This window comes from Hypomesus nipponensis, chromosome 12 (genome assembly GCF_054491055.1).
Source record: "Hypomesus nipponensis isolate SF chromosome 12, ASM5449105v1, whole genome shotgun sequence".
Classification (NCBI taxonomy): domain Eukaryota; kingdom Metazoa; phylum Chordata; class Actinopteri; order Osmeriformes; family Osmeridae; genus Hypomesus; species Hypomesus nipponensis.
This window is the reverse complement of record NC_140372.1, coordinates 7,045,555-7,060,000: the sequence shown is the minus strand read 5'-3', so window position 1 is coordinate 7,060,000 and position 14,446 is coordinate 7,045,555. Positions and strand designations below refer to the sequence as shown.

The 14,446-nt window shown below is 48.6% G+C and overlaps 1 protein-coding gene across 5 annotated transcripts in view; it reads right to left on the bottom strand.

The window, feature by feature from the left end:
* The window catches only part of mcf2la (mcf.2 cell line derived transforming sequence-like a), a 26,795-nt gene extending 12,349 nt beyond the window's left edge, over nt 1-14,446 (bottom strand). For all 5 annotated transcript variants that reach the window (XM_084667866.1, XM_084667870.1, XM_084667868.1 and 2 more), the window contains exons 1-9: nt 14,171-14,446; nt 9,665-9,748; nt 7,933-8,047; nt 6,313-6,403; nt 1,625-1,744; nt 1,369-1,485; nt 1,101-1,250; nt 840-964; nt 197-311 (exon numbers count right to left, since the gene is read on the bottom strand). In XM_084667866.1, the coding sequence (XP_084523992.1) occupies nt 197-311; nt 840-964; nt 1,101-1,250; nt 1,369-1,485; nt 1,625-1,744; nt 6,313-6,403; nt 7,933-8,047; nt 9,665-9,748; nt 14,171-14,243 (990 nt within the window). In that variant the 5' untranslated portion in view covers nt 14,244-14,446. The remainder of the gene's footprint in view (nt 1-196; nt 312-839; nt 965-1,100; nt 1,251-1,368; nt 1,486-1,624; nt 1,745-6,312; nt 6,404-7,932; nt 8,048-9,664; nt 9,749-14,170) is intronic.

The window sequence follows — 14,446 nt, the reverse complement described above, 5'->3', positions numbered from 1 at the left end:
GTAACTCATCAAAGTCCTGCGAGCTACTGCCTCCTGGCTGTCATGTATATAGAACTGGGTGAAGTTCACCAAGCGACCTATTGACCTCAGAAAGAGCAATGTCTCACTGAAAACACATCCAAACCACTTCAGGCATTGCAAACATGTGCTTTGACAAGCAGCTGGCTAGAACTACAACTCCCACAATTCTACTGACCTCGCGGAAGTGGTGCTCAAAATGGCGGAGCTGCAGACATTGCTCCAGCTTGGTTTGGTTCTGCTCCCAAAAATCATCAAACGCCGTCTCCGTCTCATCCAGCTGTCCCAGGAGTCTGCAGAGACAGGTGCCGGAGAGAAGAAGGAAAGAAAATACAAGACAAGTGAGGGAGGAAGAGTGAGTCCAGAGATTGTAGAAAATAGCGGAGAGATGAAGAAGTTGAGAAGGATTTAACGCGGTTATTAAAGAAAAATTCAAACCTACTTTTCAAGCTTAATCCAGACAGGTTTTGAGAGTGAAGCTATTATGATCCATCCTTACTAATTATGGTACTTTATATATTTTGTATAATGTATATTTTGCATTGTGACTGTCAATGCAGCTGTGACTGTGCACATTTCTGATGGGGGGGTCAATAAAGTACTTCTGTCCTCTACTGTACTCAGGACAGAAGACAGTAGCACACACAGGAAGCTGAATAAACGTAACTAGCTTTAAGACCAGACCCCAGACAAGTACAAAAGGGAGTCCAATGTTCTGGGTCAGGGAATAGACCCAATTCAGCAACTGGAATAGGCCTGCTATATCCACTCTCCAGCAGCACACACACACACACACACGCACGCACACGCACACAGCGTACCTCTGGACAGTGGCCAGGTTCTCCAGCTCGTCCTGGTTCATGCTGTAGTCAGGGTCTCTCTGCAGAGGCTCATTGATGCTCTCCAGGAGACGACCCCCCTGGGCCAGGGCTACACACAAGTCCTCCTGGAGGACACACACACACACCGAGAGACAGAAGCGCACACACACAATCAAGCTCATGTAAGTGCTAATGAGGTTAACAAAATAATCCACGAACCAACAGCGCAGCTGTGTCCCCTGCCTCCTGTCCTCCTCTCACCTTCATCCTGTCCTTCTTGTCGGTGTGCGTGCCCAGCAGGGCGGAGGTGGCCTGGGCGTCGTTGGGCAGCTCCGTCTCAGCCAGCTCCGTGCCAAACGCCTGCAGGGTCTGAGCCGTGGTCTTCACCATGAGGGCAAAGGCCTCGATGGCCTGGGAGGGACACATGCACACAGTTTACACCCCCACAAACACACGCCGTAGACGGCTCTGCTACAGTAGGAGATGGTGGTCCAGCGTTTAGACGGGTCCTCCTGGCTCCATGGCTTACCGTGCGGTGGGAGATCCAGGCGTCGTGGCAGTACTCCTGGGTGCCTCCTAGCTCCTGGGTCAGCTGGGTGCGGTCGATGTAGGCGTGGAGCTCAGTCACAGAGCTTAGCATCACCACCTGGTGAATGCGCACGCACACACACACACACACACACACACACAGAAACACGTTAGGCACTATTCATACACGTATGTAAAAACACAAACATGCACATAAACACTTTCACAAAGACACAGACACACGAAAGAGCACCTACAGGCACCTTCATCTTGAACTCATCCCTGTTGAACTTGAAGAAGATGTCGGAGAGGGTCCGCTGGAGGAGGGTGTTGGGCCGCAAGACCAGAACCAGATGTAAGATCCCAGGGAATGAACCCTGGGTGGCAGAGGGAGGCAGGCAGAGGGAGAGGGAGGCAGGCAGAGGGAGGCAGGCAGAGGGAGAGGGAGGCAGGCAAAGGGAGAGGGAGGCAGGCAGAGGGAGAGGGAGGCAGGCAGAGGGAGAGGGAGGCAGGCAGAGGGAGGCAGGCAGAGGGAGAGGGAGGCAGGCAAAGGGAGAGGGAGGCAGGCAGAGGGAGAGGGAGGCAGGCAGAGGGAAAGGGAGGCAGGCAGAGGGAGAGGGAGGCAGGCACAGGGAGAGGGAGGCAGGCAGAGGGAGAGGGAGGCAGGCAGAGGGAGAGGGAGGCAGGCAGAGGGAGGCAGGTAGAGGGAAGCACAGGAGAGGGAGGGAGGGAGGCAGAGAACGAGACAGAGCTTATATTAGATGGAGAGATTATATTTTAAAAATATGTTCTGCACGCACATACACACAGCCTGGATGGGGGGGGGGGGCAGATAAAACCTAGATTGCACCACAGTGACCTGGTCCAGATGGTTAAGATACTCTGGCTTGTTATGGAAATCCCAGTCGTCTATTCTACAGATTTGAAGGCATATGGTCTATCGAGGCAAATATGAATTGCAATATTGAAAAGTCTGCAGGAGCAGTACACCAAAAAAACAACGGGTAATAAAGAGAAGTTGTCAATAGTAATTTAAATCAGCATCATAAGCCTTTTCTCTCTCTGTCTCCCTCTCTTCCCCTCTCTTTCTGTTGATGTCACCACTTCGCCAGCAGTGAACATCCCATGATCCATACAAACCCAACCGCCTGCATGGTGTTGTCATGGAAACCCCACTCCTCCTTGAGCAGTAAGGAGAAACCGTGCAGTGATGGTCATCTGTGGCCTCTCTCTCCATATTTCACTCCCTCTCTCTCCCTCCCTCTCCCCCTCTCTACCTCTCTCTCCCCGCTTCCTTTTTCTCAGACAGCCGTTCTGTTTAGAGGTGAAATAACACAGGCTTACTGAGACACACAGGCCCCTCCTGAGGCCTTTAAACCTCTCATTCATTATTCATGATTATGACACAGTCAATACACAGACAGATTCTATACTCTCCTTACAAGTAGCAGCAGCGTCTGTCAATGAAAACTAATATGTTTTCAAATCACAAAGGAAATGATGTCTCTCTTCCTCTACCCCCTCTCCCTCTCACGCTCTGAAAGACCTGTGTAGTTAGATGACACATGGGGCTGGTTGTGATTGATTCATTTGGTGGCTAACTAGCTTAACCTCCTTTTTCCTAGGAGGCCTTTCACTGGTTGACTGACACTCCAGCTGTAGTGCTGTGTGTGTGTTTGTGTGCGTGAACAGGGATTAACCATCCTCCTCGCAACATGTTATCGTCAATTAATTCTAGATCATGAGGTCTAAACCTAACCCTAGGGAGAGGTGAGAAGCAGACGTCTATTTATTTATTTATTTAGATAGATCCTGTATTCATCGGCATTGAAACAATATAAAAATAAAACTGGTTAAAGATACAGAGTTGAACGCATGGTTGCACAAGGGAAGACACAGAGTTAACTTACTGGGTGATGAACAGAAAATGTACAAAATGTAAGTACAGCAGATACATTTTGAGACCTCATCCGTCATCCAACAATATAATCCTGAATATGAGGCTGTTGAAAGAACCAATTAAAATCTTCAAGTTAAAAAGAGGGTGGGGGGGTTCTGCTATTGGCTCTGACCTGTCATTTCCATAACAATAGCCTCTCTGTGGAGTAGACTTGCACCCTGTCATCCAGCCACGCGCCAGGCCATAAATAAATGATGATTATCCACTTATATTGCATTTTTCACCCATATTCTTACAAAGATCAAAGTGTTTTACATTTTAAGCTGGTGCTGGGTGCAGGGAGGGGTCTGCCACCACACCAACACACACACACACACACTCCTTGAATAACATAGTGCTCCTTAGCTAGTGCATGGGATGTGTGAGGTATAGCAGCTGGCAGTGTGTGTGTGTGTGTTTGTACAGCGATGCAACGACCACTATGATCCAAGCTTTGCTCCCAATCAGATCTGAGATCCATAGTTGGTTCGTCACCAGTTGGTTAGCCAGGACATTGATTTGTGTGATGACTTTGACGTGTAGAGAGATAAGGATGCAAACGACCTTCAGCACACTGGCTCATTGGAGACACGTGAGATGCGCTGGCAAGGTCATTCCCCTCACACAGCTCGTCCTCTCACTGGGACAGACCCTCTACCAAACAAAGCCTGGACACACACACAGTTACAGCACTGTCTGCTTCCCTTGCTTCTCAGATTTACAGTGTGTTTTTTCATGTAAAATGCACGCACGCACACACACACACACACACAAACACACACACACACACACACACACACACAGCCCCTCGGCCCACACCCACCTCTGTGTCTGCTCTGCCTGGGGGTGAGTAATGACACCAGTGTCCACATCCTCACCCAGCCTGGATCTAGATCTCTCGGGACCAGCCGCGAAACACACACACAATCATACGTGCACACGCACACACACATACATGCATCACGGTACTCAGCCATTTAAAATGATGATTTTTCCTCAAGGTTGACTAGAGGCATACAGCCTCCTCTTTAGTCATTTATATGAACAGCACACACAGAGGAGCCCACAGAAAAAGCATCTTGTCCTGTACTGTACATGACAGAGACCGTGTGAGAGGCAAGCAGACAGAGAGACAAAATAAATGAGAGCAATGGAAGAGAGAGACAGGACAGCAAAGGAGCCGGTGAATATGTGTGTGCAAGTGTGCGTGTGTGAAAGCCGGAGAGAAAAGGAGAAAGAGATTTTAGAATAAGAGAGAGACAGAAACAAAAACGAGAAAGAACAGAAAAATATAAAACAGGAGAGAATAAGAAAGAAAGAGTGAGGGATACAGAGAGAAAGAAAGAGTGTTATTGAGTGAGAGAAAGGAAGAGAAAGAAAGTTGTCCCTGAGGATGTGCTGACACAATGCTGATCCTCCACTCTACTAATCAAGCTGGTCCCATCCCTCCCCCACACCCAGGACACCAGTACCACTGCAGAGGAATCAATACAAACACACTTCATTTAACTAAAAGAATCAGATAATCTGGAGTGGAACTGATTCCACCCCAGTTCTATCCCAATGACAGCTGACAATATTCCAGATTAAAAACCTGCATGTAAAAGAGATATGGCAGATACTAATGCAGTAGTGCACTATAGGCCATCTGTGTGTATTAGGAATAATGTATCACGGCTATTTGATAACCCCCCTTCTCAGAGACATGTTAGAACCCATAGGCTGGAACATGGCCTTATAAAGGGAATGTTCCATTCTGAATTAAAGGGGGAACAGGGGCCATACTAGTAAGACATGGGTGAGCGAGCACTGCTTACCTGGCAGGAGCAAATTATACTGAACTATTCCATGCAGTGTTTCTAAGAAATCCAACAGGCCGGGCATTAGGTTGTGTTTCAGATGTTTATCAGTAAGCAATTAGCATATCATTAACAGTAATCTGCATACATTATACAAGAGTATGCTTTACAAGATGTTGCTGAAGGAGAACACAGGCTTTACATGTTCTCCATATGGAGGGAGCTGTCCAGTGGTAGCTGGTGCTGAAAAGTCTATTCTCAGAGCCAGGAGGTAGGTTCTATTTGGCAATACAGCTGATTGTTTTTAAGACATTCAAGGGTACACAAAAACTGTGGCTACCACTCAACACAGACAGGCACACATATGTACATGCAAACACCCACCCCCACACACACACACACACGCACACACACACGCATACAGAAACACCTGGTTTTCAGTTTACCATCCACCTGCGTTCTCTCTCTCTCTCTCTCTCTCCTTCCCTCTCTACCTCGCTCACCTCTCTCATTCTTGCCGGTCTTTTCCACGCTCACTCTCTTTCTGTTTTTCCCCAAATGTTACCAACCTGGTCCTCTCTTCTTCAAAACTTTCTGTGGGAATGTCAAAAATGGAGGGAACGAGACACAGGCCAGGAAGGAGGAACAAGAGAGAGAGGGGAGAGAGAGCTCCCTCTTCCACCCCAGTGTAGCCGGGAGCACATGTCTCCCGGGAGTCACGTCTGTCAACACCAGAGAGAGGACGAGCCTGTGTTCAGCATCCGAGCACATCAGTATATAAACTGAGCCAGGGGGCTAACGGCTACAATGCGAGCTAGCAGTGGCTCCCAGCGGGGTGACAGCAGGCAGCATCTCATCAGCGTTTCACCCAAACAGCACTGATAAGAGACGCTTCTGCTGGTCTGTTTATATGTTGTTTGAGGTGCCCAACATGTGTGCTTGTGCTATATAACGCTGTGTGCTAGCAAATGCTAATTGTATCTGAGGTGTACAGTGTATCAGTACAGCTCTACCACTCATTCCAAAACATCTATATTCAGTCTCATGTCACTGCATTCAAAAACCAAGCTCTTTGCATCTGATATGAATCAAACCGGAAAAAAAACAAATCTATCAGTGAGTCTCCAGTGATAATAGCATACCCCACACAGATGCCAAGACTCCCACACACTGACACACACACACACACACACACACTATGACTTACCACGATGCGTAACAGTGTTCCCTTGACGGCGGCCCATCTGTCTTGCCGGCGGTCTATGACCAGGATGAAGCCTACTCCAGATGCCGACACACTGCAATGACACAAGAGCCTGATTACCACGGCAACAGGGACTCCGAGTGACCGAAAGTGTGTTTTTGTGAGTGTGAATATTTTCCAATATTAGAAGGTGTGCATATGCAAGACCGTTGGAGCACCCCCTTTAGATGTGTGTGTGTGTGTGTGTGTGTGTGTGTGCGTGTGTGTGAACACAGTGAAATGCTAGTGCTTTGAATACAGCACAGCCAAGAGTCTTGAGTAACACAATTCACAATTACATTTAATCACATTAACCCCCCCCACCCCACATACCCCTTACATAAACACACACACACATGAAAGCCAATGGGCCGATATCAGAACAGTGCCTTGGTGGTCCATCTGTCCGTTAACATAGCCAGCAGTTAAATCCACCATTCGTGTCTCTCTTTCTTACACACACACACACACGAACAGAGAGAGTGAAAGCCAGCAGTACCCAGAGCCTGCTACTGCAGCTTCTTGTCTTCAGGTAAATCCCACGGTTGTCACGGCCACACCGCATAAACCAGCTGGTAATCCACAACAATGTCCCCCCAAATACAATCCTCCAGCACCAACAGTCTTTTATTCCTCACTGCAGCTTCTCCGACATGGCCTGTCCTCTGAGCTCCCCGGCGCACACACACACACACACACACACACACCCCAGCCTTATGTTTACAGCTTGGACAGAATGAGGGCCAACCGCCGAACCCCTCCGAACGGCTCTCCTCTGCCAACCTGCCCCTGCTCTCAGCCAATAAATCCAGACCCTACCATCTACCGTTTCCCTGACAGCCAATCACAGCTCAGAGACCCCTATGACAGACAGGCTGGGCTTGAATGGCTGATGTGGGAGAGGGGAGGCGGGCCCTGGGCTGGAGAGAGAAGAGGGGATCCGCCCACACTTGGCTGGTGAGGTGTGGAGCCGCAAAATACACATAAATTAGCTAACCGCCATGACAGTAGCATGCACCCCACACACACACACACACACACACCCCTCTTTCTCCCCCCTCTCTTCTGCTCTGCCCCCACCCAATCCTTCATCTCCCTTCCTCCCCCACTCAGCGTGTGTGTATGTGTTAGCAGTGGAGCGAACCGCAGAAAGAGAGAGAGAGAAACAGAGACACATACAGCAGGTTTACCAGCAGGTGGTAGGAAGCCAATACACAGGACTAAACCTTACCGCATACATGCACAGAATATTGTCAAGAATAAATCATCCTCACAAATGAGAACCTAAGGATATTGAGTTCAGTTAAAATGATCTCAACCCTGCTCAATTCAAGTAAGCAACTAAAGAAACACAAAGACATGGAAATTCAGAATCGGGATCTACCTTCCCTTCAATCACTGTTCTCTGTGAAGGATTTGGAACAAAGACTATCAAGAAAATGGCTCTCTTGCGCCACCTGCTGGCTACACACAAATACTCCACTGTCTACAATGTGAAAGCATGGCACACTAAACTAAGGAGGCCTGAGGAAATGATAAATGTTTGTGAAACATGGATTGATGCGACTGTGTGTATGTCCTCACCTGTGCACACTGGTCAGGTAACTCAGCACATTGTGAAACTCTTCCTCCTGCAGTTCACCGAATGCCGGGAACTCTGGGAACACGATGATGGGGCTGCCATTTCCCCCTCGGCCCCCTGGGAAAGGAGCAAGGGGTCACAACAAGGTCACAAGGCCAAGTCACCTAGGAAGCAGACTACAATAACAGCTTTCCTTTTTAAAAGATGCCACCCCCCCACACTCTCCAACACTCCCATATCCACCGTCCACTATACCACTGGTGTGTGTGTGTATGCTTTTTCATTTCCTGTTGTCTTAATCATCTTTATTATTCTGCTTCTGGATAGCCCTCTCCCTCATATCCCAGCTAGGATTATAACCCAGACTGATCATATCAGGGCGGAGTGATGGGGGTGGGGTAGGGAGGGAGAAGAGGAGGGAGGGTGCAGGGAAGATGAATGTTCACTGTCTGTTCTGTTGGGGCCTTTGGATTGTGGCTGGAGCTCTGCCAAACCATCACCCCCGTCTCCCCCCTGTCTCCCCCCTCTCACACGTGCGCGCACACACACACACACACACACACACACACACACACACACACACACACACACACACACACACACACGTAATGGATGCAAATATTGGAGTGTACACACAAGAGAGTAAAATAGGTTGGTTCCTTATCACATTGCAAATAGAGTGTGCATGTGTGTGTGTGCGCTGTGTCGCTAACCAGCTGGCAGACTTGAGGTTAATGACTACAGCAGTAGCCTGGAGTCAAATCTGACCTCCAAAACACAGGAGGAGAGCACATCCCTCCCAACACACACACACACACACACAATGTAGTTAAGGTGACAAACTCCCTCATTGAGTGTGTATAGCTCCAGTAGGAGCCCAGACTAGACTGGATCTCACAAGATCACCTGACAGCCAGACTAGACTGGATCTCACATGATCACCTGACAGCCAGACTAGACTGGATCTCACAAGATCACCTGACAGCCAGACTAGACTGGATCTCACAAGATCACCTGACAGCCAGACTAGACTGGATCTCACAAGATCACCTGACAGCCAGACTAGACTGGATCTCACATGATCACCTGACAGCCAGACTAGACTGGATCTCACATGATCACCTGACAGCCAGACTAGACTGGATCTTACATGATCACATGACCAGACAGCTTGATCAACTCCTTCCTGCATGGTGCAGTCTAACCCACACTTGCTTGGTAACCACGACTGGCATCACCAAGCTGGGTCACGGACACCGAGTTGATAACAGCGACCATGTACAGTATGTTAACACTGATGATCAAAGAGCACACACACACACAAACCAAGGCAGCCAATCACAGCAGATCACAGTGTCAACCCGTTCTTGAAAAAAGAAAAAAAAAAAGTTGGTAGCTTGGGTTGCCAAGTGGATCGCCGTGGCAATGAATTATTCACGGTCTGTCTCCGGGCACCCATTGTTGGAGGTAACTCAACACAGGGCCCCTATCTGGGTTGCCATGATCGCCGTAGTGACGGATTGGAAACACACATTTCCAGGAGGAGGCTCGAGCTCCTCGTCCCCACTGAGAGCTGTGTAGACGACAAGCACGTCTCCACATGTAGAGCCAGCCAGCAGAAGCACTGGGAAGTGGGCTGCAGGGTCTGGCTCCAGGGGGGGGTGAGCCATGTCGGTACCAGCAACCCTCCAGCTGGGGGGTGAGGTGTGGGTGGGTGGGGGTGGGGATACCGACCTGAAAGGAAGGCAAACTGCTTTTGTAGGTCTGGTCCGATGTCAGCAGCGTACAGTCGACAGCTCTCCTGCTGCATGATGTCATCTGAGAGAGAGAGAGGAAATGTAACTTCCCAAAACATTTACTTTTTACTATACATAACAATATCACCCACACCTTACATCTCCGGCCCCAGCATTAGCAAACCTCATCACCCACACTTTACATCTCCGGCCCCAGCATCAGCAAACCTCATCACCCACACTTTACATCTCCTGACCCAGTTTAGATGGCTGGACCCATGTACATGTGTTTGTGAATACAACCAGAGTGGATTCGATGAATCCACCTTTGAATTAGACACCTGCGTGCGTGTGTTTGTGTGGTCTGTTTTGGGGATTGGTGGTAGGGGTGTGTGCCAGTGAAGGAGGTAGGTGTGGGTGGGAATGGAGAAAGTGTGTGTGTGTGTGTGTGTGTGTGTGTGGGAGGGCGTGTAGGTGTGTCAGTCTGCTCACTCAGCAGTGACAGCACTGAAGTCGTTCTCTGTAAAATCAGAAACATGCTTCATGGCCCAGCCAGTCATCTTCAGGATTAACAGCTCAGCTTCATCTCCATGGTGTGGTATGTGTGTGAGTGTCTCACAATATTTGTTGACTGATAGTGAGGTGTTTGTACAGGCTCTCTAGTGAGAGGAGATTGACGACCCACCCCTTCCCTTCCCTTTCCCAGCACAACCCACCCCTGTCCCCCAATCTCCCCACAAGCCTGAAGGCTGCATGGGGGCACCAGGCCCCCACATTCATGACAATGATGGTTGGGAGTGATGGTGAGGTTGGGGGTTGGTGGCAAGAATGTTCCCACCCCCTTCCCTTCCCCTCTCTTTCTGTCTCTCTCACCCCTCCCTCCCTCCTCCCTCTCCCCAACACATTCATTCCCGCTGGGGGCTTCATTCAGAGAGGATAGAGATGGAGCTTTGCAGAATTCCCTGGACCTCTTTTTTCTATCCAATAGAGCTCTGGAGTTCTATACAATGCGTTGTTTTTCTTGTTTTAAGCAGCATGTGTGTGTGTGTGTGTGTGTCTGTTTGTGTTTGGCTCAATTCCATTGAATGAGCCCCAGATCTGGAAGGCTGGATGTGTACAGAGAAGAAGGGAGGGGGGGGGGGCAGAGGGAGGGATGGAAGCAAGGAGATGGTCGGTCTGGTAATGGGATTGAATGGACGACAGGGTTCTCTTACGAATGCCTACATATTTAATGTGGAGATGTGGCTCTGGTTTAAAAGTAGGGGGGAACAAGAGGGTGAAAGGGGGGACGGGGGGGGGGAGGGGGACGGACACAACAATGCAGCTTTTGTACAGCTTTTGACCAAACAGGAGATTTGACTATAAGTACCTAAGAAGATCTAGAAATAACTTTCTCTCTCCATTTGTCGACTTTTCTATTGTTGGCCATTCTATAAATGGAATGTGTCCTTCTGCAGGTAGAGATTGGATGAACACCGAGTTGATTTTCTCCGGAGAAATCATGATTCGGGACAAAGGGCGTGTTTTGGTACACATTATTTAATCTCCATTTTCCGTCTAGCTGGTTTCATAATTAATTGAATTTAACTAAATTGTGCGCATGTGTGTAAATGCACGCTTTATATTAAATCTAAATGAGCCCAAATTGGGACTCGGGCAACACAAAGTTAACCCCTCACCACCCACATAGATTCCACAGGACCATGACCTTGAGCAGCCCCCCCTCTCCCCTCCCTCTCCTGTCTCACACACTAGGACACAGCTGTGATCTCCTTCCTCTTCAGCTTGTTTCCACTAGTCACCTAAATACACGTTGGCAGCCTCCACAACCCTGCCAGACCCAGTCTTGTCCCTGCATGCCTGTTACAAAATAAAACCACAGGCGGTACAAACTTTGATGTTCTTCCAGACAAAAGACCAAGACCCCCACCAAAGAGGACCCCCTATCGCCCCACCCTCCCTAGTCTCACCCCCCCCCCCCCCCCCGTCTTACCCTCCAATTAACCCCTGCCCCCATTGGTCACCACAACATGTTTGGTGAACCATGAGTGGTGTGGAAGGGATGGTATGGGCTGGGAAGGGCTATCTTGGAATGCAGACTCGGAGGCAACATGTATACGTGGATACGGATAAGGGATTTTAAGTTGTGTTGGTTTGGAATGAGCTGGTAGGCCAACTGTTAATGTAGGGGTAAAGCATGGAAATGGGCAGCTGTGTGTGTGTGTGTGTGTGTGTGTGTGTGTGTAAACAAGCTGAGCAGCCATTCCACAGCCGTGTGTGTGTGTGTGTCTGTAGATGTAGGGGAATCCAGGCTCGATTATCTGGTATTACAGTTAGGGTTAACCAAGCCCCATCTGCCATGGCAATGCAATACACGCCGTGCACACACACACACACACACAGGGGGTGGGAGGCAGCAACCAAACAACAACTGGGTCAAAACGGCCAACGGTGGCCTGGCATGTGTCCACATTCCCATCAGCCACACCACTCAGCGCTTTAGGGCTCCCATCGGTGAGGAATGACAGTTTAGCTAGTGACAGTAACATACAGTATCCATGAAAGAAAATCTGATGTTCTGGAGTTCAAGTTGTTTATCATTTTTAGATTTTATTCAACCAGGCAAGTCATGAAGAACAAATGATCACTTACAATGATCATTTGTATATTACCATTATATTGAATATTGTTATACTTGATTTGAATTTCTGTGTTCAAGCCTCTCTTCAGTAATGAGTATTAGCCATCATGCTCAAGTCATGTGACTACTGAACTGAATACAACAGTTTGCCAAATTGAACAGTGAAGTTCAGTATGTACGTATACGTTTACCAACTAAAGCAGTCTCCAAGGAGCTTAAAGAAGATAGGAAGCCTCCAGCTTCTGGCTCTGGCCTGCTCTGTTCTGCTTGTGTCCAACTGACTGAGATGTGGGGCTCATTGGTTTCACGCTTGACCAGCGGGCCCCTGCGTCTCTGTCTGGGTGACTGGCAAGGCCTTCTCTCTGTCTGAACGGAGCAGGCGGCATCCCAGCGAGAGGACAACACAACTAACCACTGTTCTCTCTTCCATCCCCTCTGTCTCACAGCCTCGGCCAACAACAAACCAACAAGCCCGCGCACGCATCAGGGAAAACAACTCCTCGTAACAACCCTTTTCTGACATGAGGGAACACCTGCCAATCACCTTTTTTCCAAGAAGAAAACAGCATGTGAGGAATATGCTGATGTGTTTACACTTGTACTGTTACAAGGGTGTCTAAGAAGAAGAATGGCTTCAGTTAAGGTTCAAACATTCATTTCCATGAACATTGTGTCAGTTCAGAAGCTGTAGACAAGATAGCCACCACTCTGACCCTCAGCTCCAAGGTATGGCACATCCAATGTTGGATATAATGAAAATACATGATTATGAATGTGTTAAAAATAGTAGTGAATAATTCAACAGCTGTGGATCCAGCTCAGTGACATCTGACATTTGTTTGTTTGTGTTTGTGTGTGTGTGTGTGTGTGGGGGGTCATTCTTACTCTCCCCTACAAATGATCTCACTACTGTCATATCAACAATCCTACTGTGTGTATGACACAAAACCAAATGATCCTGAACCCCTCTGCTACCCTGAACCCCTCTGCTACCCTCGAACACCAGAATACCTGGCAGGGCCCGCGCGGTGACATCCCAGGCGTCTGTAGTATCAGTATTACACCCTAGCGTCTTATGTCCCATCTGCTCCAGCACATGTTCAGCCCAAAGCCAACTTTGGCAAGAACCTGGCCAAGACTCCTCAACGACTTAGCCAGACAGAGTGGCTAGGGTGACACCTTGGGGTGCCACGTGCCAGGGACCAGAGATGGCAGAAGGAGGGGCTGTACCTAAGCTGAGCCCCTCCATCTGCCCAGCTCTGAAAACAGGAGGGAGACATTCTAATGCACTGACTCTTGACTCTCACTTCTGACACACACACACACACACACACACACACACACACACACACACACACACACACACAATATCACTTGTTGCTGGCACCATCACTGGGAATCATGGACTGTATGAGTAGAATAACTCCATAAAGGAGTTTTCAAATTCCCTCCCAAGTCCCGAATCTTCGAGATTCGGAGATTAGATACATCAGAAGCTCTGGGGATCTGAATAACTGATTATTGAGTCGAACACAAGGACACGCTAACTTGATAGGTGTATCCTTGATAGTCTCACACAATTTTATAGTTCAATCTTTCAGATTGAACCATAAAGATATGATTCAGTTAGTAGAAATTTGTTACAAATATATTTTCTCCACCCATCTGATGACACTTGGGGTACCTGACGTACACACACACAATGTTGCTTCCACTAACCCCAAACCACATATTACAGTATCTTAGGATAAGGAAACTGTAAATAGGCTAAACATCAGACAAGTGAAAAACAAGTGACACACACACACACACACACACACACACACACACACACACACACACACACAGACACACACCCCGTACCTGTCATCATCTTCAGCTGCAGCCACATCCTGGTGATATCGTGGCATAGCAGGGATACTCGGTTTAGGGCCATCCTGCCCTGCTATGCCCCTCTCCCAGAGAGACACACACATACACTCACACACATACACTCACACTAACACACTCACACTAACACACTCACATACACTCTCAGAGTTGAAGAGATAACCTTCCATTCCTCCACATCGTCAGAGTCCAGACTTCGGCTGAACACTAAAAGCTCTCCCTCTCCCTCTCGTCCTCGCTGTGCAGTTC